Genomic DNA, 26012 nt, shown 5'->3' on the forward strand with positions numbered 1-26012 from the left:
TTTGAAAATCTAGGAACAAGATTGAATTTCTCTTCGGCCTATCACCCACAAACGGATGGCCAAAGTGAGATAGCCAATCTTACGATACTCGATCTACTCAAGACTTATGTTACCGAAGTAGATCAACGCTCACAATGGGAAAAGTATTTACCGCTAGTAGAGTATGCCTACAATAATACTGTACATACTTCTACGGGCAAAGCACCTTTCGAGATCATAGAAGGAAGACCTAAAAGTCCCTTGCTACTGAAAGTACATGGGAAAATCTTCGCCGCCGATGAGTATAGCCGTGACCTACAAGAATCTTTTCAAAAGATTAGGGAGGCTATAGCCATCTCTCAACAAAGGCAAAAAGCTGCTGCTGATAAGCACAGAAGAGCCTTAATGTTCAAAGAAAATGATTGGGTCTTACTCAAGTTTCCTAAGGCTCGATTAAGGCAAACGACGGGCAAAAATCCTACGGGCCATCAAAAGTATTATGCTAAACTAGCAAAAAGATACTATGGTCCTTTCCAAATCTTGAAGCCTATCAATGAGACGGCTTATCAACTCAAGTTGCCCAACCATTGGCTTATACACAATGCCTTTCATGTAAGCTTACTTAAGCCCTACAAAGGAGAGCCACCAATTGAACCAATTATTGAAGACCCTCCCGAAGTTGAAGACCAAGAAGAGGTGCTACAACCCGAAGCTATCCTTCGGCATGAAGACAAGGTACTACGACATGGTAAGATTATCCGACGGTATCTTATTAAGTTCAAAAATTATCCTTTTGAAGATGCTAAATGGATGCAAGGAGTACAACTTAAGGATAGTATGAACCTTGTCAATGCTTACAATGCTACATTAGAGTAAGCAAATGTACAAATTTCTTTTAAATAACTCATGTTTTTGTCTTATATGACTAGTCCTCTTTTTAATTGTGCACAAAATTTAACTAGTATGCATGCTTAGAATCATGTTTGTGATGACGACGTCTCTCAAACACCAAGTAGAATTTGTCACTCTACTTTGGGAGAATAAAATGGACTAAAGAGCAGACATGCTTGCGGCAGCTATGTCTCCCAAGCACCAAATGGATTAGTCATCCATCTTGGAAAGATGTCATAGGGTAAAAAGGGATCCTTTACCCGCTAAGTACGATTGACTAATGACTAAGACTTTATCTTTTCTACCTCATAGTCGAGGACGACTATGATTTCAAGAGAGAGGTAATGTCATAAAATCTAATATCTAACTAACCCAAATGATTTTCTCATATTAAATTGATCACTTAATGTGGGAGAATAAACGGGAACAAGTGTTAAGATATAGGTATGTGCTTATAGATCTATCTCAACACGGGGCCAATGGTAAAGGGGCCCAAAAGGGAGATGGTCTATCAAAGAGCAAGGCTAACCAATGGAGCATAAGACCTTAGGGTTAGCTTCATTGAAGACCTCCAATAAATGTGTGTAAAAGTCCTTTGACCTTAAGTAAGCTAGGGCTGAGCTTGAGGTGGGAACCCGGCCCAAGTTCGAGGTGCTTGTCATGCTTGAGGTGTTTTTCATGCTTGAGGTGCTTGATTAAGATGCTTGAGGTGCTTGACTGGCTCCATGCTTGAGGTGCTTGACTTGCTGCATGATTAAAGTACTTGAGGTGCCTTGAGAAGCTTGCCTGAGATGCTTGTGGGAACACCCCCTAGTTCAAGTGCTTTGTCATGCTTGGTGAGTAAGGTGCTTGATCACCTAAAAGTCAAAAGCATTCCTACAAGAGGGGGGGCGAGCCCTTTTCCTAGGGGCTAGAGAGAGAACACCCACTCACACACACAAGGGAAGCCCAACTTGAAGAGGCAGCAAGGACACATGTCAGGCCCCTACCCATGTTACCTTCATGTGTTGCTTGAAGCCTATTGGCTAGGCTTCAAAGGGGTCCAATGATAAATTACATGAATTATCTAATTGTTTTAGCATTTATCAAGTCCTCTCTCTCAAAGGGGAAAGGGGGACACTTGTCCCAAGGCTACCCATGTTGCTTGTAATGGCTCTTGCTTGTGATTGGCTAGGCCTGGAGGGGTCCAATGAGCTTCAGGCATGAGCTACAAGGGGGGGTCGACCCAAGCAAGCTAGGGGGGTGCCTAGGGGGTATACTCACCCATACACACTCACAAGCACTCTCATTGTGTGATATGCAAAGTGCAAGAGCTCCCTCTCCAAGCAAGTAGAGGTTGAGAGCCTACACCAACACTCTTGGCTATGGAGTGCAAATCCAACCAAGAGCCATGCTTCAATGCTTAAGCTTGCCATATCCTTCTTCTTCATTACTATGCTATTATGTATGCTAGCAACAAGAGTATGATAAGTGAGGAACTAATTCTTTCTCCTACGAAATGTTTCTTCTTCCTCTTCCCTACCCTCATTCCCTGCTAGCTCTCTCCACCTTCGAAGGTGTTTGAGGTCTTGGGACTGAGGCTTGGGATAGTTAAAGCTTTCTTCAAGTTTATGTTATGTTTGTGGTGCATGAAGCCTTCCATCTTCATGGCATCACCTAGGTCACAAGGAACACAAAGACTGTATTGTAACAAGTCTCTCTTTATGGGAGAAATCATAATACAAATGCCTATTGGAGGGGGGACCGGCTCCACATAAATCCGGTCCTCAATTGTTGTCATGTTCTCTAAACTCTCTCTCTTGCAAAAGTATTGTCTATGCCAAGTTAACTAATTGCTATGATTATGTTGCTATCTTCAATTATGTCTACCCGCTATGCTCACAAAATCATTTCTTGAAAGTACTCTCATTAAATTCCGCTATTCTCAAATTGAATAGGCAAATTCCATTACACACACACACACATGTCTCTACTCATGTAAGTAAACTCAAGAGCATCACATCCCACCGCAATGGATATTGAGCCCAACTTGGTTGAAGAAGGATATTGTTATTGGAGTCTCTTTCTAACATTGAAGCTACCATCTTGGAAGAAAAGAAGACATCATACTCCTACACACTAGTGTGTTGGTAGTGTGTGCCCAGGCCAAGCAATTTATGTTTGGTGCGATTGCTAAATCGGTAAAACAATCCAAGATAAAGGCAATCATGTTAAGAACTGGAGTGTCTTAGGTCCCTAGGTTTGTTTTTTATTAGCTTGCTCTTGCATAGGGAAAAAGAACCAATAAAAGTACTGGTGCCAAAACTAGAAAAATGTTCCAATAAATCTACCATAACGTTTTTATTATTCGAATACTCGATGAGGGAGAGATTTTATACCTAAGAATTTCACATAAAATATCTTTTGACATCATTTTGATTCAAGATCATGGAAAATCACGGGAGACTGATTAATAAAGATTTGAACTTTCTTAAAATGTTGCATACATTTTGAGCGTCTCTAAATCGACTTTTCTACCCTAATGATAATCGTGACCTAGACACATCGCAATTGAGTAGATCCTTAGCTCTAGACACAAATGTGGATATAATCTTTGTTAGCATAGTTGGAGGCAGTTGGCAATGCATCATTTTGATGTTTTACTACAAAAATGTGGCCTTGAATCTCACGCCACCAGTGAATTTTTCTATTGCGAGAACCCTCCAGTCTTTCTACGTTTGTGTCGATAGAAAGACAGAGAGGGTTTTTCTATTACGATGCGGGGTGTAGTTGAAGAGGCCACGGGTACTCATAGCCTTTCTCTCTCTCTCTCTCTCTCTCTCTCTCTCTCTCTCTCTCTCTCTCTCTCTCTCGTGTTGAGCACATAAGCCACTGTGCAGTCACCCACACACTGTCTGCTGCTGTGCAGGCGTCTGCTGATGTGGCCACATGTTTTCGGGTGACGGTTGCTACTCTAGCGACCAAAAAAATCAAGCCCTAGAATTCATAGCCAGCCAACCAATAAAGGTTTTCCTCTTGTTCAACACAAAAATATCTGCTGTGCTTGTGTGCTCGTCTTCTTGGGTGTCTGGAGGCAAATCTGTGAGCGGTTGTGATTATGTGCTCAAACTTGCAGGCTGAACACCCACCATGGCATATTCCTTGAACGACTTTATGTGTTCTCTCTCTCTCTCTCTCTCTCTCTCTCTCTCTCTCTCTCTTAGCACGAGCGCAACAAGTGCAGCCGGCCAACCAAAGCGAATCCTACAGGGACGAGAGCCTACATGTCCCATGCCCTTTTTTTGGCCGGCAAGTGGCTAGCTAGCCGTTGTAGCACACACCCCACCTCCCCTGGCAAGTGTGACAGCTTTTCCTGCCTTCCAATCAACATCGTGCTTTGCTCTTCCACTCGCTGGCCGAGCTGCGGCTTGAGACGTTGTGCAGGCAGCAAGGGAAGATTCCCCAACATTAAAGCTTGAGTGGCGAGCTGCGGTACGACAAGTTGTGCTAGAGCTATCTCTCTATTCAAAAATACCACTCGCCCATAGGGAGTCGGGACGGAAGATTCCCCAACATTAAAGCTTGAGTGGCGAGCTGCGATACCACAAGTTGTGCTAGAGCTATCTCTCTATTCAAAAATACCACTCGCCCATAGGGAGTCGGGACGGCCAAGAGGTTCTTGATTCGTGCGTTTCTTGCATCGCCTACGCTCATTTGCGAAATGGGAACGCGAGCAAAGGCGCCCGGCTCCACAACGCAGCAGCATACTAGCAAGACAAGAGAGCGATACGAGCCCAGTGACCTCAACTCCTCATCTGGTGCGTGGAAGCTCCCATGAAAAGCTTCTCTCTCTCTCTCTCTCTCTCTCTCTCTCTCTCATTCTATGTTTATTTGAAATTGCCTGCATGCGTGTGCAGAGAATGATACCTCGCCATTTGAGGGCCCACCGGTGCATACCAACTTGTTGGATGCGGGCAACTCCGATTCGGACGTGTGGGAAAACCTCCGCGACATCTTTCAAGACATTGATGCTCATGGCGGGTATGTCTCTGCATGTCCTTCTTGCATTTGTTTCAAGGTGTATCCTTTGGCAACATTTTGCATGATGATGATGATGCAGTGGAGAGACCAAAGAAAACCTTAGGAAGCCCATCATGAAGCTACGCCGACTCGTAGAGATGCACACGAAGCTGCGTATCCTCTCCGGAGAGAGAGAGAGAGAGAGAGAGAGAGAGAGAGAGAGAGAGAGAGAGAGAGAGAGAGAGAGAGAGAGAGAGCTTGGTCTTGTAGCAAAAGACTTCACTAGTTCATTAACCATAACATACTTTTTGCTTGTAAAGATGTAATTATACAAGCTCTCTCATGGCTAGTGTATATCAACTTCCACTTTGGTAATGTAAAATGCTTTGTCTACATGTTTGTGGAATTCGATCTTGGTCTCTCGCCTTGAAATCTACATATCTCACATTTGTTGGCATCCAAAACGTAGATAACATATTTTGTCAAGTGCATGTTTGTGGACTTTTAATCATGTTTGTTTGCCTTGACTGTTGCAACATCCACATAAAGGTGCTAAGGAGCTCACCCTAGAGAAAATTTATATGGGGCTTCGCATTGAACGAGAGTGGTACTTGCGCAAGCTCCAAGCCATTGAGGTACATTCTTCAAGTAACCTTGGCTCCTATTTTTGCTCCATCATCAAACTGTTTAATCTTTTGTGTTCTTCAATTCTAAATAGAATGTTTTTTTTTTTAACTCTTTTTAAGTGCATTGTCTTCTTCTTATATATTAAATTATTCTTGGAAATAGTTTATCATTCATCGAAACTCTCTCTCTCTCTCTCTCTCTCTCTCTCTCTCGTAATTCTTTTACAAAAGGTCCTAGGGTAAAGGGGCCAACTCAAGGCCACTTTAGAGAGACAAAAAATTGCAGCTGATGTCCTCCACTGTTTTCAGCTTTTGCGAGAGTGCGTTCGAAAGCGTAGCATAAGGACTGCCACATAGAGAAGCCGCGTCGTGAATGGCAAGGCACACAGTATGCAGAACGTCAAAGAAGATTTCCTGTGTAACAAAAAAGATCGTGAAGCAGTCAATGCAAGGTCATAATAGAGCCGTTGCGTCACATACACTCAAAGTATTGTTCTGACAACATCAATTCCATTTGGCTCTTCGCTAACCAGCCCAGATTGGCCTCGTTGTGTCTCATCACTGGATGATCGTGACCTAGACACATGGCAATTGAGTAGAGCCTTAGCTCTAGACACAAATGTGGATATAATCTTTGTTAGCATTGTTGGAGGTAGCTGGCAATGCATCATTTGATGTTTTACTACAAAAATGTGGCCTTGAATTTCACACCACAAGTAGAAATTTTCTATTGCGAGAATCCTCTAGTCTTTCTACGTTTGTGTCGATAGAAAGACAGAGAGGGTTTTTCTATTACGAAGCGACGTGTAGTTGAAGAGGCCACGGGTACTCACCCTTTCTCTCTCTCTCTCTCTCTCTCGTGTTGAGCACATAAGCCACTGTGCAGTCACCCACACACTGTCTGCAGAGGCGTCTACTGATGTGGCCACACCTTTTCGGGTGAGGGTTGCTCTTCTGGAGGTGTTCTTATGCAGAATGAGCGTGTCATTGCTTTTGACAGCCGCAAATTTTTAGCCATACAAATGAGATACCTAGTTTATGACAAGGAATTTTTAGCCATTGTTCATGCTTACCGGACTTGGAAACATTATCTTCTTGGCGCAGATTCCGTGGTGCAGACAGATCATCAATCATTGACATACATTTTTACTCAACCGGTGATGAATCCTTGTTAAGGACGATGGGTTGAGTTCTTGGCAAATTTTCATATGATTATTCAATACGTGCCAGGCCTGGCAAATGCAGTTGCAGATGCCTTAAGCCGTCTTCCTCGAGCCATCAACTTTGCCATTTCCGGTGTGCAGATGGAAATACCTGCTTGTTTCAAGCATGAGTATTTGACAGATCGAGATTTTGGGGATGCATTTCAAGCCCTTAAATCCTCTACTCCGACTCCTGCAGAGATGAATATGTTCGCAGCTTACACCATTGTCAATGACTTGCTGTATTACATTGATCGCATTTGTGTTCCACACATTACACCATTGCGGAAAATTTTGATCCAAGAACATCATGAAGTCTCTTTTGCTGCTTATCCAGGCATCAACAAGACATACAGATTGTTATCTGCAACATATTTTTGGCCACAAATGTAGCAAGATGTTATCAAGTTTGTCAAAGCTTGTCATTCCTGTCAAACAATGAAGGCCTCTCGACAACTTCCTCAAGGGTTACTTCATCCTTTACCCGTACCTCAAGAAAGATGGGAAAGTGTCAGCATGGATTTTATCACTGCATTGCCTCGTTCTCAAAAAGGCAATGCACAGATTCTCATAGTGGTGGATCGGTTTTCAAAGATGGCACACTTTATTCCTTGCAAGAAAGCTGCCTCGGCACCAGACGTTGCGCAATTATTTGTGCAACACATTTTCAGATTACATGGATTACCAAAGTCTATTGTTTCAGACAGAGATCCAAAGTTTAAGTACTTAATTAAGGATTAGCGACTTAAGAAACTGAGACTGAACTTAGAACAAGACTTAGAAGACTCTGTGTTTTATCCCTCGAAAGTGTGATACAAGGGTTCCTTTTATAGGAATTGAATAGTCATCAGTGAAGAGGCATGTCTCTTTGTGAAGAGACATGACTTTAGACAAAAAGACACATCCTTTCGACGAAGAGCTGCAACCATTGGGTGAAGAGTCGCATCCGTAAGGTGAAGGGGTGTGACCAGTCGTCGAAGGAGTGTGGCTTTTGGCGAAGAGGTATGTCTTTTGGGCGAAGGGGTGTGACCATTCGAGAACAGGAGTCCTCCTGGGTTAGTCACACTTCGCCTCTGTATCTGTAATGAATCAAGAAGAGTGTAACTAGTCACAATCGTGACAAAATCACTTCCTATTCTAGACTGACTTGATCGTACTGAACCCTGATCATGCTGTAGCTTGTCCACGGATACATAGGGTTGGATGTGTCATGTGACATCCCCTCCTTTTCAAAGTGAGGTACTGGTACCGAACTGTATGGCGTCAAGGGAGATCGCCAATAGCATCCGGAATCCTCAAAAGGACTCTTTGCCGGCCCACTCTGAGGTGTGGGTCGTGCGATACTTGAACTTCATAAAGGTCTGCAACGCTTTCGTCTTTGGGCTGCGCCGAAAGCGACACAAAGTTTCTTCGTGATTTATCGATCCTTCGTGCCAAGATCGATTCTTCGCGATTTATTGAATCTGCAACGAGGTTAGCTTCGCTAGAAAAAGCATCAACTAACTCATCATTCTTGTGAACAATCACGTCATCTTCATGCAAATCATTATGCTTGTGAGAAATCACATCTTGATCATCATGCAAATCAACATGCTTATCATTGTCATTCAAATCATCGTGCTTCTCATTGTCATCCAAATCATCATGCTTATCATTATTAGGCAATTCATCATGCTTATCACCATGCAAATCCTGTGTGTCATGCTTTGGAGAAGAAGAGACTGAGAGTCTCCTTTTCCCGAATTTCTTGCATCTGTGCCTGTCTCGAGAAAAAAGTTGCAACATCTCCTTCATGTGTCGGGCGCTCTGTTCTTCATACGCTAACCGTCTTTCTTCGCACTTGTGATCAAATTCGGCTAGGCTTTCTTTGGCCGCCAAGCGCGCTTGCTCACGCTCACTAGCTGCCTTCCTTTCTTTGGCCACTTCGCGCGCTTGCTCATGCTCATGCTCTAAGTCGGCCTTTCTTTCTGCTTTTCTTTTGCGTGTTTACGATCCAATTCTTCCCGTCTTTGCTCCCATGCTGCTTGTCTTTCTTTGCGCTTGCGCTCCAAGGCAGCGCGTTGCGCTTCTAGTTCTATCCTTTTGTCCATAAACATCTGCTCCAACTCCTCCATAGGAGTTAGTGCAATCCTGGGCGTAGATGCGGAAGGGGGAGGGTCAAAAAAACCTCCTGGTGGGGAAAATTCCTCTTCACCTCTCTCATGCTCATCACCTCCAAGCGAAGTATCCATTCCACTTTGAGTGATGACCATTCTGAAGTCGTGGGTTTTTGTGGTCTTGGGTTCTTAAGTTCACGAGGAACTTGGGTGCTTGTGGGTCGTGGGTTCTTGGGTTCTTGAGGGTCTTGGGGTTCTTGAGGTTCTTCTTTCGCTTGCAATTTGTGTTCGAGAAGGATCTTCTCTTCACCCGAGTTATGCTCTTTTCCGTGGGCGCACCCCTTGGCGGCCTTGCGCTCACACCAAGGTTGCTTTTTCCCACCTCACGTCGATTGGCCGGCCGCTAAGTGCACGGTCCGCTCTTAATGAATGAAAAGAGGCACAAGGGGAGGCTGGACAAGCCCTTCTTTCTTGGATTTCCTGTCACTCTTCAAATACACGATTAGGAATCGACACGCCCAAGAGGACTTGGGTTACGTGCGACCGCAACAAGCAAAAAAAAATCTTGTGGTTCTTTCCTTGAGTGATACAGAACACTGCCAAATGAATGTTTGAACTTTGCTCAAGATGAGTGCTCCGAACTGTGCTCAAGGTTCCTTTTACTTAGGGAACGGAGAGCCTTCCGTTCTTTTATGAGAGAGTGCAATGGACACAAACAAAGTGAATGGACACTGTGAGTGAAGGTGCTGAGACTGAGAGATAGAGAGAGAAGAGAAAACGACAGCAGATACATTGTAAAACCCTCCTCCTAGGACCCCACTCTATGGCGAGAGCGGTCTACTTATGATTGCACAAATCTCTACATTGCTTGGACTTGCCGACGATGTCGACAACGATGAGGACGACGACGAGACGGGCTCAAAACTGAAAACGCTAAGGGCTGAAATCTGCAAATCTTTATCTGTTGAATTCTGACTCCATGTTGATGACGATGTCGATGGCGATGATGCGACAACGACGCGCTGAACCGCAGATGCTGAAATCTGCGTTTTCCAGGCTGAATCTGCAAACTTCACGGGATTTGACCGTGCGGCGAGGATTTGCTGCAGGGAGGTGAGATCTGCGAGGTTTGGGACTTCTACTGCGGAGTTTGATTGCTGAAAACTGAAAACGCTGATGCTTCTTGGTGTTCCGTCGCGGTGAAACTGCAAAACGCTAGGGCTGAAAATTTGCTGCTGCTGTCGGTTGTCTTTGTTGGAATTAGGGTTGCAGAGAAACACACACAGCTTGGAGAAGACGAAGGAAGCTCAAGGCACACAATAGAGAGTATGTTACTTAGTGTGCAATGGAAAGATATTTAGCCCTAGAGTGATGGGCGTATATACAATGCACGGGGGAAAAAACCTCCTAAAGAGGGAAAAAATGCCCCGGCGGTCCTAGTGTGTTCACACACATCACTACCACATGTATATGGTAACAAATCCCCCCTGGAGTGATGCGGTGAACGAGATCTGGCACATGAGTAAAGGGAAGTGCCATGCCCTGAGGACAGGATCAGTCCACAAAGGGAAGTAAGCCCAAAGCTTTGCGGAAAGCTTCAAGTTTCTCACGAGACAATGCCTTTGTGAAGATCTGCAAGGTTGTCCTGTGTTTGCACATAAGCCAAGCTGATCTCTCCTGCTGAGAGCCTCTCCCTGACATAGTGGTAATGCACCTCAATGTGCTTTGTGCGAGCATGAAAAACTGGGTTCCTCGCAACTGCCAATGCGCTCTGACTGTTAGTGTATATAGTGTTGGCAGTGTCCTGTCCAACACCCAAATCAGGCATAAGGCGTCTGAGCCATACACACTCAACCGTAGCTGTGAAGACTGCCCTGTACTCAGCCTCACAACTCGAAGTGGCCACAGTAGGTTGCTTCTTGCTCAACCATGATATACATGAATTGCCAAGCATGAAACAAAAACCACTTGTGGACACTCGCGTGTCAAAACAACCAGCCCAATCTGAGTCCGAAAAAGCATGTAAGTCTGGCGGCAATGATCCCCCCTTGGGATAAAACAAGCCAAGATGTAAAGTGCCACTAAGGTAGCGGAAAATCCTCTTGACAGCCTGCCAATGCTTAGACCCTGGGCTATGCATAAATATGCTTACCTGTGAGACTGCAAACTGAATATCTGGCCTCGTGTTGCATACATAAATGAGGCAGCCAACAGCAGTTTGGTAAAGAGTGACATCAGCAGGATCGCTAGCATCATGTAGACTCAACTTCAAACCTGTTTCCATGGGAGTGGCAATAGGTTTGCAATCCTCAAGTCCAAACTTACATAGCAATGTCTCTATGTAACTTTTCTGACACAAGGCAATACCACCATCACACTGCTTAAACTGTATACCCAAGTAATGATGCAACAGCCCCAAATCTTTCATCTTGAAAGTAGCATTCAAATCAGCCTTAAATTCAGCAATATGTCTCTCATTTGGTCCTGTGATCAACAAATCATCAACGTAAAGAACCACGATGAGAAATACATCATCCTCATGCTTTACATACAATATGCTTTCTGTTGGAATGTTACGAAAGCCTTGTTTGACCAAATGAGTGTCAGCTTTCTCATACCAAGCACGAGGAGATTGCTTCAACCCATACAAAGCCTTGTTACCTTTGCACACTTTGTCCTCTTGTCTTTTTATGACAAAACCGCGAGGCTGCGTTACATAAACTTCCTCAAATATGTCACCATTCAAGAAAGCAGTAACAATGTCTGATTGATGTACATCCCAACCAAAATGAGCTGCCAATGCACATAGAAAACGCACAGTAGTCATACGACAAGTGGGAGCAAAAGTCTCTTCATAATCTATGCCTTTTTGTTGTGCATAACCCTTTGCAACAAGTCGAGCCTTATGGTGATCGATCTCACCATCTGGCTTGCGTTTGAACTTGTAAACCCACTTCGTACCAATGGCCTTTTTGCCAGGAGGCAAATCACATAAAGTCCATGTGTCATTCTCTATAAGTGCATCAAATTCTGATTGCATGGCAGCCATCCAATTTTCTGAATTTTGTGCTTCATCAAAAGACAGAGGCTCCTCAACATCATGTAAACTAGACACAACCAAAGCATAACAATCTGATGCATAAGATGCATGGCGAGAGCCTGAACGAGTACGACTAGACAAAGGTGCATCCAATTTACTGTCACGCAAAGTGTGCACCAGCCATTTTGGCATACCTCTAGCCTGTTCATTTTCAGCCCTTTCCTCATCAAGTAGATCATGTACATCTGCATCAGTAATAGGCTGATCTAAAACATTTTCAGAAACCCCCATAGGTTGTACATTTGCCTCATTGGAACTTACATTCGTATTTCCACCACTGAAAAGAGGCAACAAAGTGTCATAAATGTCCTGTGAGCTTACATTATTGTCTCTAGTACATGACAACAAGGGCTGAACAGAGTCTTCCACAAACACTACATCCCGTGAAACCAAAATATGTTTTGTTTGCGGATGATACAACCTGTAACCTTTGCTTTCAACACTATAACCAACAAAAATACATTTGACAGCCTTATCATCCAATTTTCTGCGCTGCACTTGTGGCACCAAAGCATATGCCAAACAGCCAAAAACACGCATGTGCTCAATAGAAGGTTTTCTATCATGCCATGCTTCATATGGAGTAATAGACTGCAAAGCTTTCGTAGGACACCTGTTCAGTACTTAAGTGGCACACATGATGGCCTCAAGCCAAAAAGAATGCGGCAAAGCTTGACTTTTGACCATACATCGTGCCATTTCCGTTAGTGACTTGTTTTTCCTCTCAGCAACACCATTTTGCTGAGGTGTATAAGGCATTGTACATTGGTGTTTTATCCCACGACTAGCCAGAAATGCATTAAATTCATGAGACATATACTCCCCCCCTCGATCGGAACGGAGGGTGCCCATAGTACATTTTGAGACATTTTCAGCCATACCCAAAAATTGTTTGAAGCACATAAAAACTTCGGACTTCGCTTTAAGCGGAAATACCCATGCATGCCTGGAGTAATCATCAATGAAAGGCACGAAGTACAGGTAATTGCCCAAGGACGGAGTTTGCATAGGCCCACAAACATCACTATGCACAAGCTGCAACCTGCATGTGGCCCTAACTGAACCATCCTTTGGAAACTTAGAACGCTGCATTTTACCCAGAATACAGCCTTCACAAACATGTTTGACAGGTTCTTCAAGAGGCGGCAAAGAAGTAACCATATCAGATTTCTGCAAACGCAGCAAACTGGCAAAATTCAGATGACCAAAACGTGTATGCCAAAGTTTTGCATCTGAAATAGCCCTTGAATCTGCAACAGCATTTGCAAAATTTTGCCAACACTTGTCATACAAAGTGAGCTTATACAGCCCACGCCACAAAAGCCCAGATGCAACAATTTCATCACCAAAACTGAGATCATGAACTGTACATCTGTCATCCACAAATTTGACTACAAGTCCAAGTCTAGGAAGTGCGGCTATAGACAAGAGATTCTTCTTGATCCCAGGTACATAAAGTGCATCAACAAGTGTGAAGGAACTGCCATTAGCAGCAGTGAGCACAATCTTTCCAACTCCGTGAACTGGATAAGAGGCGTTGTTGGCACAAGTGAGTGAATTCCCATGAGGGACAGACTCGAGAGAGGTAAACAATTCACGATGTGAGGTAATGTGCTCTGTAGCACCACTGTCGAAATACCACACATGTGAATCTGCAGCAACTGACAAGCATGCATCATGGACAGGAGGATTGTAAGTGCACTCTGCGCTAAAAGCCCATTCTGCATCAACATCAGCATCACAGTCTCCTTTCACAGAAGACTCAACAATGGCTGCATTTGTAGTGGAACCAGCATTTGCAGTGGAACCACCCTCTTTCTTCTTAGCCTCTTTGGCCTTCAACTTAGGACACGACTTGATCAAGTGATCATTGGCTTTACAATAATGGCAACGTATCTTCTTTTTGCCCTTATCACCAGAATTGCTAGACCAAGTGCTGCCACCAGAAGCATTAGGAACAGAATTTTTGCCACTCGCAGCAGAACCATAAGAAGTGGCTGCATTACTGTTACCACCCTTTCTTTGAGAAGCAATAAAAGCCTGTTCAACTGCACGCTGTCTAGTCCTGTTTTTTTCTGGACAGTGACTCCTGCAATAGCAATGTGCATAATGCATCAATCTTGACAACTTCTGGATTTCCTTGGGTCATCAGCCTCCAAGTACTAGCAAAAGTCTGGTAGGAATCTGGTAAGGCATCAAGAACAGTCTGCACAAGGGAACTGTCTGAAATGACTTCACCTACAGAAATAAGTTGCTCAGAATTTTGATTTGGGCTGTCTGAAATGACTTCACTGAAATCGGAGAAAGTGAGCAGGCGTGTGCTGGAACAGCTAGCGACTAAACTCTCGAGGACGTGACCTGCTCTGATACCAATTGTTGGAATTAGGGTTGCAGAGAAACACACACAGCTTGGAGAAGACGAAGGAAGCTCAAGGCACACAATAGAGAGTATGTTTCTTAGTGTGCAATGGAAAGATAGATAGCCCTAGAGTGATGGGCGTATATACAATGCACGGGGGAAAAAACCTCCTAAAGAGGGAAAAAATGCCCCGGCGGTCCTAGCGCGTTCACACACATCACTACCACATGTATATGGTAACAGGTTTGCTTATATTGTAATTTGTAATGTGCAGTGAAATGAATGTTTGAACTTTGCTCAAGATGAGTGCTCCGAACTGTGCTCAAGGTTCCTTTTGTTCTTATGGAAGGGAGAGCCTTCGGTTCTTAATGAGAGAGTGCAATGGACACAAACAAAGTGAATGGACACTGTGTGTGAAAGTGTATGAGACTGAGAGATAGACAGAGAAGAGAATACGAATCTAGAGACGTTGTAAAACCCTCCTCCGAAGGCGTCACTCTTGTTGGCGAGAGTGGTTTACTATTGATTGCACAAACTCGTACAAGTGGATGACTGTGGACTGATGCGATTCTAGCCTATGTCTAGGTCGACGATGGGAATGACGAGATAGACACTAAGGCTGAAAATTGATGCAAATTCACTGCTGTCCAAAAACGCTACTGGCTGAAATCTGATGGAATCAAAAACGCTGATTTGGGCTGGTTTATGTTGGCTGAAAATCACTGGTTTTAGGTTGTCAAACCGCTGAAATTCTGCTGCTGTGCTCTGCTGAAAACGCCAGGGATGTGGGCGATCATGGTATGCTGAAAAACGCCAGCAAAGTGGTGGTCCTATGGCGATGAAGTCTTGCTGAAGAAAACGCTAGAGGATGGGAGGTTTTGGTGAGGATGCTTGGCTGAAAATGCTAGGTACTGAGGGTGCTGATGGCGATGAGGATCTTACTGAAAACGCTAGAGGCTGTGGTTTCTTACTTGGAGGAAAAACGCCACCAAGGGGGGGGATCTTGCTAAGAGAGAGAGGGAGGAACCTGTTGCCTGCGGCCTGTGTTCTCTGTAACAAACTGTTGACGTGTCACAGCCTAAAGAATGGAGTCAACGTACAGATGTGGCCGAGGGGCCTAAACCCTAATGTCTGCCAGAAACCCTAACTGCTGAAACCCTAATGCTGGAAACCCTAACCCTAAGACCTACAAACCCTATTTTGAGAACCCTAACCCTAAAACCTACAAACCCTAATTTTTGCAAGAAACCCTAACCCAAGCCCTAACCCTAATCCTAACCCTAAGGCAGCAGACAAATTCCGAAAATTGCGTTGACATGATGACGTGGCAGGCTGTACAGATTTTCGCGGTTTGCGCTGGCTGATGACGTGGCAGGTTGTACCGATTTCCGTAAATTGCGCTGGTAGCATTTTGGCTTTGCTTTAGAACCAGAAGCTTTTGAGTTTTAAAGGCTTTTTACTATAACTGCTTTTCAGGCCAAGGGCCTTTAAATATGAGGCTAGGGCTCATTCTCTGGCATGCTTCAGTTCCGCCACTCCGTGTCGCGTGTCGTCTCTCTCTCCATTTCAGTTCAATTGTTATTTGAAGTGCGTAAAGTTGTTCAGTCTGTTCTTTTCTATTGGCACGTGGTGCCCGCCTTGTGACAGTGGTATCAGAGGATCAGGCGTGTGCTTTTCTGAAAGCATATCGGTCCCACAAAAGAGCAGACAGAGCTTTATTCGAGGATATTTCGCCCTCCAACCCGGACTTATTAACCACTCCCACCCTTACTTCATCGCGCATCGGGCGCGCTCCGCAGTGTCTTATAGTGCATAAGCCAATTAAGAACCCGATACTTGGAATTCATGGATTCAGCAGAATATTTGCAGTTCCTGCTCAACGAACTCCAGGACATTCTTTCGCGGCATCCTCAGCTGAATCTTCTGATGTTGCAAAGTTTTCAACAATTTTTGAACTACATGTTACCCCCTCTGATGCCCCAGGTGGTACCTCCTCCTCCGGCACCAGAAAGTACGAGAGCTTCTAACCGGCAACCTTCTCAGCCGTCTGTTCCAATCGGGGGAGTCTTCAGGAATATGGTGCAGCCATCTGACCCTGATCCAGTGCAACCGCCTTTGCCACCGCCATTGCCGCCACCTCCACCACCACCGCCACCAGGGTACAATGGTTGGAGCCCATATGGATACCCTTATTATCCATACTCGGGATATGCGCCTAACCAACCCAAAGATTTCAAGGATGGTGGCACAACAGTCAAATTTTTGACTTTTTCTGGGGTGAAAGATCGCAAGAAAGCATTGCAGTTCCTACAGCAATTCGACAACATCTATGCTTTGGGGAACTATACAGAAGAATCCAAGATTTCTCGAGCAGCGGGATTTCTTAAAGACAATGCTATGCAATGGTGGAGTTCAATTGCGACACAACAACACGCTCCAAGGACTTGGCAAGCTTTCAAGACAGTTTTTGCACGTAGTTACATGACTTGGATGTTTGAAGTCCGGATTTTGGCAGAGTGGGGCAACTTGAAAATGCTTGCCATCGAAACCATGGACGAATATAACCAAAGGTTTCTCGACGTGTGCCTTCCGGTGTCCTTTTTTAGATTTGTTCCCTTGGAGGCCCAGTGCGAGCGATACACCATTGGACTACCATCACCATTGCAAGAATACTGTCTATCCAAGCAAGTCTCTACCATGCAAGAACTTATGGACCATGCCGCGTTTGGCTACAAACTGTTGAAGGGAAAGCTAGAGTTTACCACAGAAGAATCTCCGGCCGCTAACCACAACTCTCGGCAACAACGAACAAATTCTCGAGAGTCTCGTGAAAGTCAACCACAAAGGCCTCGTTTGACACCTCAACAACGAGACACCTTACTACAAGAAGGCCGATGTTTTGGATGCTTTCAAACAAGACATAACTATTTTGGTTGTCCCCAACACATTGACAGACCTGCGGAGCTGACTCCCGCGTCGATGGTCAACAGAAACCCAGGACCATCTCCAGCCAAACGAGCTAAACCGGCCATTGGATTAGTACCTGACATCTATGGCATACGCCTTGAAAGTACAAATGAATTGTGTCGAGCATATGGCAAAGTCAACGGTTTGAAAGCCCTAATTTTCTTTGACCTAGGAGCTACAGAGAACTTTATCCATCCACAATTCTTGAAGCAGATGGACTTTGATTATGATGCTGAGGGTGGAGAAATTGAAGCTGAGCTAGCCACAGGGCAAACTCAGAAAGTGGTACCACTCATTGGTGCTCTTCCAGTGACTATCCAAGATTATCATGGAAAAGCCGATTTCCACATTATGAAGTTGGGCAATTGTGACGTTCTATTAGGCATGCCTTGGCATGACAAGAATGATGCGACTCTCCAAGTTCAGAACCGAACCATCACCGTGATGCAAAAGGGCAAGCCAGTCGTCCTCAAAGTTCGGTTGTCCGAACAAAACCCTGAATGAACTCTCTAGTTGTTCTATAGTTAGATACTTTTGAACTTTGCTTGCGAAAGTATTGTTTGAAGCTTTGTTTGAAATGGATGGTATCTATTTTGAACCTGTCTTGGTGCCGATTTGAATTGTTTGACTCTGGTTTGATACTGGTTTCAATGATTGGTGATTTTATTCCCGTGTGGAGAAGTGAGAAATGATGTTTGAGAATGCTTGTTCATACTCATGGCCCGGACCCTTGTGGTTATTTGCGGGGGGAGTATTGAACGATTGAAAAGTGCTGTTTTTTTTTTTACTCATGGCCCGACCCTTGTGGTTATTTACGGGGGAAGTATTGTTGTTGTTACTCATGGCCCGGACTTGGATGGTTATGCGGGAGGAGTATTAAGAAGTCTGAGTAGTGGTTACTCTCAGCACCTCCAAACGACGCAGGCTGTGGTCTGGGGGGCGTTTGGTTATAAAAGGCCTCTATATCTCATGGCCCGGACCTTTTTAGGTTATGCGGGAGGAGTGATGAGGGAGTCGTTGAATATCTCCCGGCCCGGACCTTGTTAGGTTATGCGGGAGGAGTGTTCATCGGCGGCTTTATGTTTCTATGTCTTGTAACATGCATATGTGAGCTTTTGTGTTAAATTGTGATGTGCCAACCACTGAATATTCCTAATTGGACGAGATTGCCTGGGTATGTAATTTTAGTGCATCAAGACACGCGAGGAAGATCAGTACGGTCTGGGTGTGATGGCTAATTTTACTATGCCGGAATATCCAGAGTTCCGATCTGGACAAAAGGAGAAGCTAACTCCTTGATCAAAACAGTCGATAGGAGCAGCTAATTCCTTGATCAAAAGAGCAGAAAGGAGAAGCTAACTCCTTAATAAAAAGAGCAAATTGATTGTCCCTCGGAATGACCCTCTTTCAAGAAGGGGAGATGTAACAAACTGTTGACGTGTCAAAGCCTAAAGAATGGAGTCAACGTACAGATGTGGCCGAGGAGCCTAAACCCTAATGTCTGCCAGAAACCCTAATTGCTGAAACCCTAATGCTGGAAACCCTAACCCTAAAACTTGCAAACCCTAATTCTGAGAACCCTAACCCTAAAACTTGCAAACCCTAATTTTTGCCAAAAACCCTAACCCTAACCCTAAGGCAGCAGACAAATTCCAAAAATTGCGCTGACATGATGACGTGGCAGGCTATACGGATTTCCGCGTTTTGTGCTGGCTGAGGACGTGGCAGGCTGTACGGATTTTCGTAAATTGCGCTGGCAGCTTTTTGGCTTTGCTTTAGAACCAGAAGCTTTTGAGTTTTAAAGGCTTTTTACTATAACTGCTTTTCAGGCCAAGGGCCTTTAAATATGAGGCTAGGGCTCATTCTCTGGCATGCTTTAGTACGAAGGTGCAGAGTGTGGAGTACCGGCTTGTACTGTGTTGATGCAATATAAAGAAATACCGAAAGGGGCGCCAAGGTTTGGGGCCAATACTCTCTGGGGTGGAATTCCGCCACTCCGTGTCGCGTGTCGTCTCTCTCTCCATTTCAGTTCAGTTGTTATTTGAAGTGCGTAAAGTTGTTCAGTCTGTTCTTTTCTATTGGCACGTGGTGCCCGCCTTGTGACATTCTCCTTGCTCTTTTGTCAAATAGTGCTAGCCTTGGTTTGCCTATATATTATCTTACCTTAATTGCCCTACTCAGTTCCCAACAAAAGTCACTTAAAATAATAAGTGAAAAATGTCAAAAATAGGGAAAATAGGTAAAATACACTGGAAAATTTCCCTGAAGGATTCTGATGGGAATGCTTATGATCATGTTGTGTGCAACCAGAGGATATGCATCTACACTAAGTGCCTGGGCATGCACGGTCTGCGAACAGATTCACAAAAGTGTCAGAACACTTCCTAAGCTAGACTAACTGGACTGACTGAACCCTTGTCATGTTGTAGCTTAACCACGGATACATAGGGTTGGATGTGTCACGTGACATCCCCTCCTTTTCAAAGTGAGGTACTGGTACCGAACTGTATAGCGTCGAGGGAGATCGCCAATAGCATCCGGAATCCTGGAAGGGACTCTTCGCCGGCCCACTTTGATGTGTGGGTCGTGCGATACTCGAACTTCATAAAGGTCTGCAACGCTTGCTTCTTTGGGCCGCGCCGAAAGCGACAGTCTTCTGTGGCTCCTTCAATGCTTCAACTTCGTTTAGAGTCATGCTTCTTCCGTCTTCAAGAATCTCCACGATTGAAAATTCTTGAAACCACTTCCAACACAAAACCATGAACATACCTATGCCATGTAAAGTGACTGGAAAAAATCTTGTCTTCCTAAAAGACTATGCATGCAATGTAGATGAACAAATAGACGGAGTGCCAAACCGTTCACCACACACACGCAAACCATGAGATTGAATCTTTCTCTGCGGATCTAAAGCAATCAACTGTGGCAATTCACAATGGAAATGCCCATGCTTGGTGCTTATACTTTCTTGTGTTCTTTCTACAAATGTGTCATGCCAAAAAAGAGACATGGAATGTGACTTCCTTGAATGCATACTTTTCAGCTTTTCATGAAAAATCCGCATATTTGTGCTCATTTATGAGTGAAACGTGCTCAAGTACAATATGTCATGCCTAGGAAAAGGGATGAATAAAGATGCTGACTAAAATACAGGAAACGATCACGAATGAAACACTCGATCAATGCGTGCTGACGAATCATTCGAACACATAGTACTTCCTGTGAGGGTTCTTTGGACGGAGGCTCGAGAGCCAAGATCGGTTCTTCCTGAGGGGGTTCTTTGGACCTAGGTTCGAGAGCCAAGATCGGTTCTTCGTGACTGACCGAATTTGCAATGAGGTTAGCTTCACTAGACAAAGTATCAACTAACACATCATCCTTGTGAACAATCACATCATTTTCATGCAACTCATCATGCTTATGAGAAATCACATCTTGATCATGCAAAGCATCATGCTTGTCAGTGTCATCCAAATCATCATGCTCATCATTATCATTTAAATCATCACGGGTATCATCATGCAAATTCTGTGTCATGCTTTAGAGAAGAAGAGATTGAGAGAGTCTCTTTCTCCTGAATCCGTTCAATCTTTGCCTGCACATTCGCAATGAGAGAGGGAGAATGAACAACATGCTCTCCACGAATGACAATGGGAGAGTCACTTTTGGCATTGAAAGTGAACGTATTTTCCGCCCAATCAATCAGAGGGTTATGCTCACGAAACCATCGAATGCCCAAAATCATATCACATCCTGAGAGAGGAGAGACAAAAAATTTTCTATGGAAAGCAGTGTCACAAAATGGGAGCGTACACGAGCACTTGAAAATCTGAAAATTAAAATACTTTGCAAATGTGAGAGAAGGGAGAAGATCGACACAGTATTGGGGACCAGAAGATGGGCTGGGCCCCCCCCGTTAAGAGTATTCTTTTATTCAGGGAGAATTCGTATACAAGCACGAGAACCCGAGGAAACCCCTCCGTTCTGTAATCTTAGACCCGAAGGTCGTGCTTTCCCGTATAGGGCTTGGGCACAAGGCCGTTCCTTCCCGTAAGGGACTTAGGCGCGAAGGCGTACTTTCCCGTAAGGGACTTAGGCGTGAAGCCGTACTTCCCGTGAAGGGCCTTCCCGTAAGACGCGGGATTCTTGCAAAACAAACCACACAAACACGCGACAACAATTCGTATGGCGAATCCACAATAGATACCTGTCGCTCTTGCGCGGGAAAAGCGACTTCCGTGCTTCGTAGTCTCGCGATCTCTTGCGGCAGAGTCTTCTCTTGTTGATGTTGGTACCTCCCGTGAGTGAGGGCATGTGGTGCTTTTATAGCTCCCTGGCCACGGCACGAATAACTGCTCGCGTAGAGATCGCGGCCGTTTTTTTTTTTTTTTTTCCCGCTGTTCTACCTGAAATAGGGAGAGAGAATTCGCTGGTTGGTTTTGTTGCTTTATCTTCTAAGTGGCTGTCCACTTATTAAGTGGGCGGCCGGCATATTTTAAAATTGGTCTGAACTTGCCCAAAAACTCAATAAAACCTTATAAGTTAAAACCAATGCATTTAACAACACTTCCCAGGCGTCCCTGTATGCAACCACATGCACGAATGCAATGCAAACATAGATTCCTCGCGGGAAAGCGTCTGCCTTCCCGCGATTGTTCCTGCTTTTCGTAAAAAGCTTCATTGAATCCATCTTTATTCTTGTGCTTGCGTTCTTACGCGTATTTTCTTACTCAGTTCGGATTTCCTCCTTGGCCTACGGGATGCCCCCTTACTGATGCACCCGTCACCCATCATGTGACGCATCAGGGGCACTCGTAACCCGGCCCTTTCCACCGAACTTACGGAAACTCCTTCGCGATGTTTACCGTCACCCATCAAATGACACATCAGAGTTGTCCGTTCTTGATGGTAGTTCCTATAGCTACAATCTTTTAACAGTTCTTAGTGCACACAATAAAATATCCTAAAAAAGAGATTAATCATTAAAAATAAGAAAATAGTCCAATTAGCAACATCCCTTTGGCTTCTAAACAGTTGACCTCAACTGTAGAGCTTGGACATATACCTCTAGTATCTCGGGATAAGTTGCTAATTCCTCCTGCGTCATCCACTGAACATCTAGATTCGAATAGTTCTTAAACTTAACCAAATACTTTCGTGTTATTTTCCGGATTTGAGAGACCGCTCCTGATGACTTACTATCTGCTCCGGTTGGAGTATTTCTTCCGTTTTCTCAACCTTAGGAGGTTCCTCAGCACTAGGCTGGCTTGGAGGCGGTCCCACATACGGCCGGAGTAAACTGACATGGAAAGCATTATGGATCTTCCAATCAGGCGGTAGTGCTAATCGGAACTTGACATCATTTACTCGCTCAGTGATCTTAAACGGTCCATAATAACGGGTAGAAAGTTTTACCACCTTCCCCTAATGAGACGCTTGTTTCTTAAGTCTTGCCTTCTCAAACTTGAGTAAGACTAACTGTCCGATTGTTAAGTCTAGATTCCTTCTATGCTTGCTTTTCCTTGTGCACAATTCTAACACAGTTCGGAATTTCCTCCCGACTATGGATATTCCCTTTCCGATGCACCCGTCACCTACCTTGTGACGCATCAAGAATACCCATCACCTAGTCCTTTCCTACCGAACTTACGGTACAATCTCCTTCACGATGCTCTATGTCACCCATCCTATGACGCATCAGAGATGTCCGTTCCCGGATGGTCAGATACTTCTTTTCGATGCTCCCTGTCACCCATCCGATGTGACGCATCAGAAGTACCCGTTCCTGGTGGCCTTACAGATATTCCCGTTCTCAGTGCTTCTGTCATTACTTTGAATGACGCACTAGGAATACTCTGTACTCCGATGTCTCTAGTGAGAAAAACCCTCACTTAAAATTCCAATAATTCATTTAGAATTATTTTTCCTGTTGTTCCAAGCGAGAAAACCCTCTCACTTATAAATCCAATAATTCATTTAGAATTATTTTCTTGTCAAATAAAGCAAGTTTAGCAACATCCCTCTCACTTATAAACAGTTGTCCTCAACTGTAGAGGTCCAACTGAACTGCCGGGGAGAAATCGGAAAGATTCAAAATCTTGCTCAACGGTGAGTTGAGCTAGATCTTTCTCAAAAGAGAACTTTAAAATTAATTTAAACAAAAATTCAAAAATTCAATAATTCAATACTTACCTTACCGGTTCATGTCCTTCCTCTAGTACCTCGAGGATATGCTTCACCAATTATCAAACTTACGAGCCATGTAAGAACTCGTCATTCGCGTCTTTCCAACAGATCGGAAGTTTCCTCATTCTAGAGTCTGTTAACTCAATTCCACCTTCTCAATCCGAAAAGAATAATCCTCCTAGAAATCAATCTAGGTATCTGTCTTTGCGCATAATCTTGCGCTGTTAGTCTAGAGGGTATTAAACCTCTGGTGTCCTCCTACATAGGGAATGCTCAAGTCATAGAGCATTAAGCTCGATGTCTTTCTTTCACAATTTGCGATCACCTTAAGGAAGGTTCTTGTTTCGGGCCGATGCTCAACGTAGGCGAATGGTTCCAGTCCGAAGATTCCTTGTGCACGGCGGGACTTCCTTCCAATCTTTTCCTCCTGCAAGTTATTATCACCAGCAGTGTTTTCCTGACGCCCATTAGCGTCTCTTCCTTGCAGAGGCCATCCTTGCAAGCATCTAGGACTCCTCGCAAAATCTTAGGCAGATAAAATTCTAGCCATATCTTTCTGTGAACATAAGTTCAAACTCGGCCTACTTAAGGGTGAACACGCTTTAGATCTCAATGATGTTCTCCCATATGTGGTTAAGGTAATTCTTACCATTTTTAAAACGGTTGGCGAATTATATTCTTACGAACAAAATAGTTCGAATTTATTCCAGCAGCGTGTAAATGCTACTTGACCTGCTCATGGAGAAACATATACCGCAACCAAAAGTTGCTACTGTAATGGTAAAAGCACATAGCGTACTCAATGATCAACGACCATCAGAAAACCTCTTCTCCGTAGAGAAACTCAAATTCCTTCTACCGAACACATCTCAAATAGAGATTCTCGTGTCGGAGTATCCTTGCGCACAAAAAGGCGCTCACGAGAGTATAACAAACTCTCGTCCAGTACCTTGGCATAGGTCTGCATCTTCGTGTGTTATCCATGTACTCAAAAGTGTACATAATTCTTAAGCCGTGTTAAAGTTTCGGTGAACCTGAGAAATTACCTTCCCTTCGTTAAATCCTTAGAGCGAAGACGCTCAACTTGATGATCACTTGGCTCGATCTTAGAGCAAAACCTGCTCATCAAATAATCTAGGATTTTAATCCTTGGATTCCTCAAGCACATGCCGTAGTCGTCGCTTGTTCCTTCCCTCCTAAAGAGAGTGTTCATTCACTTGTGCAAAAAGCACTACCATATTACCGGGTAGGGGTGTTGGTTCATAAGGTACTCAAGCTTAATGAAAGCTTTTCTTTGTTGGAAAGCTCAGAATGGTTCCTTCATAATTTCCTACTCGCAGTAGCAGGTAATCTGTTCGAGAATTACCGGATACCAGATCAATTATGGACCTTCCGGATGGTTAAGCAAAGTAGTTCATCGTATAAAACAATGTTCTGACTCAACCCTACTCTCATAAGCACTCAAGAGTGATCAGTCTTGGCTAGACTTATGCAATCCTCGTGCGAAAAAGAAAACGCGCTTTGTAACTTCCTCAAACACGTAACTTTGATCAGACCTGCCCTCTCACTTGAAGTTTGAGGGTCTTCTATTCAAAAAACTCAGGAGTTAGATTGAATTCCCTTACTCCAAACTTTCTCCGGATAGCAACGTATCCTTCGAGGAGAGGTAACAAAAATTTGTTGTTTCTGGGTTCAATGATTCTCGTCCCACTGCGGGGATTGTATTCTATATACATCAAGGTGTACACTTTCAGCTTTTATTGCGGACTCCACCATCTGCTGCAAAGTATCTTGCAGATGGGTTTACAAATTCGGGCAAAAGTCCTTCGTTAAATTTGTTCATCTTTCCTTCCTCAGAGAGGATCAAGAATGGAGCTACCTTGGCAAGAGTGAACCACTACTTGCTTTGACTCACTCGTGTTCCTTTTGGGCAAACCGATCCCAATCTTCTTGGATGCCTTCTTCAAAGCATAGAGGAAAAAAATTTGTCAAAAAATTCAGCCTTGAATTGAATCCAAGTCTTGTTGTAAGTTCCTTGCTGTTGGAGCCCCATTGGTCCAACGGTTGTAATGAGCCCATCTTGTAAAGCATATCAAATTCCATTTTTTATGTCAAAGACTTCTTATCATTTTGATCCATTCGTTTGGATTATGTAAATATTAGTCAGTTAGTCAGGACTCAGATTTATTCCCACTTTGTAATCATGAGCAAGAGAATTCCATGTACATTTTTGAGCTAAGGTGACTAAAGTATAAAAGTCACCTTAGAACCATTTTTTGGACAACATTTTTTGAACATTAATCCTGTGTCGTACGAGTCTGAGAGAGAGAGAGAGAGAGAGAGAGAGAGAGAGAGAGAGAGAGAGAGAGAGAGAGAGAGAGAGAGAGAGTCTTATCCTCTTCGCTACACGCTTCTCCCTCACCGGATTCATGACGCGACCACACCATCGTGGTAGTCTCTCCGAGAGCTACGTGCCCACGCCACGCATTCGCCGTTTCGAGTTGATCGCGATCGATTCTTCCTCGAGCTTGTTTTGCTTGTAAGTAGCACAAACGGTGTCTGTTTTCAATAATCAAGTGCTTCATGGAATGAGAAAGAGATTAGCTA

General features: G+C 44.1%; 1 protein-coding gene across 4 annotated transcripts in view; it reads left to right on the forward strand.

Moving 5' to 3' along the window:
* The first annotated feature begins 4471 nt into the window (after nucleotides 1–4471).
* The window catches only part of LOC147462434 (uncharacterized), a 106246-nt gene continuing 84705 nt past the window's right edge, over nucleotides 4472–26012 (forward strand). Inside the window, exons 1-4 of one of the 4 annotated variants that reach the window (XM_086483993.1) lie at nucleotides 4472–4667; nucleotides 4767–4890; nucleotides 4970–5043; nucleotides 5419–5504. In XM_086483993.1, coding sequence (XP_086340119.1) covers nucleotides 4571–4667; nucleotides 4767–4890; nucleotides 4970–5043; nucleotides 5419–5504 — 381 coding nt within the window. In that variant the 5' untranslated portion in view covers nucleotides 4472–4570. The remainder of the gene's footprint in view (nucleotides 4668–4766; nucleotides 4891–4969; nucleotides 5044–5418; nucleotides 5505–26012) is intronic. The other 3 variants (XM_086483999.1, XM_086483997.1, XM_086484002.1) reach the window with 3 other exon arrangements.

Source organism: Adiantum capillus-veneris, chromosome 2 (genome assembly GCF_014529385.1).
Source record: "Adiantum capillus-veneris isolate H3 chromosome 2, ASM1452938v2, whole genome shotgun sequence".
Taxonomy (NCBI): Eukaryota; Viridiplantae; Streptophyta; class Polypodiopsida; order Polypodiales; family Pteridaceae; genus Adiantum; species Adiantum capillus-veneris.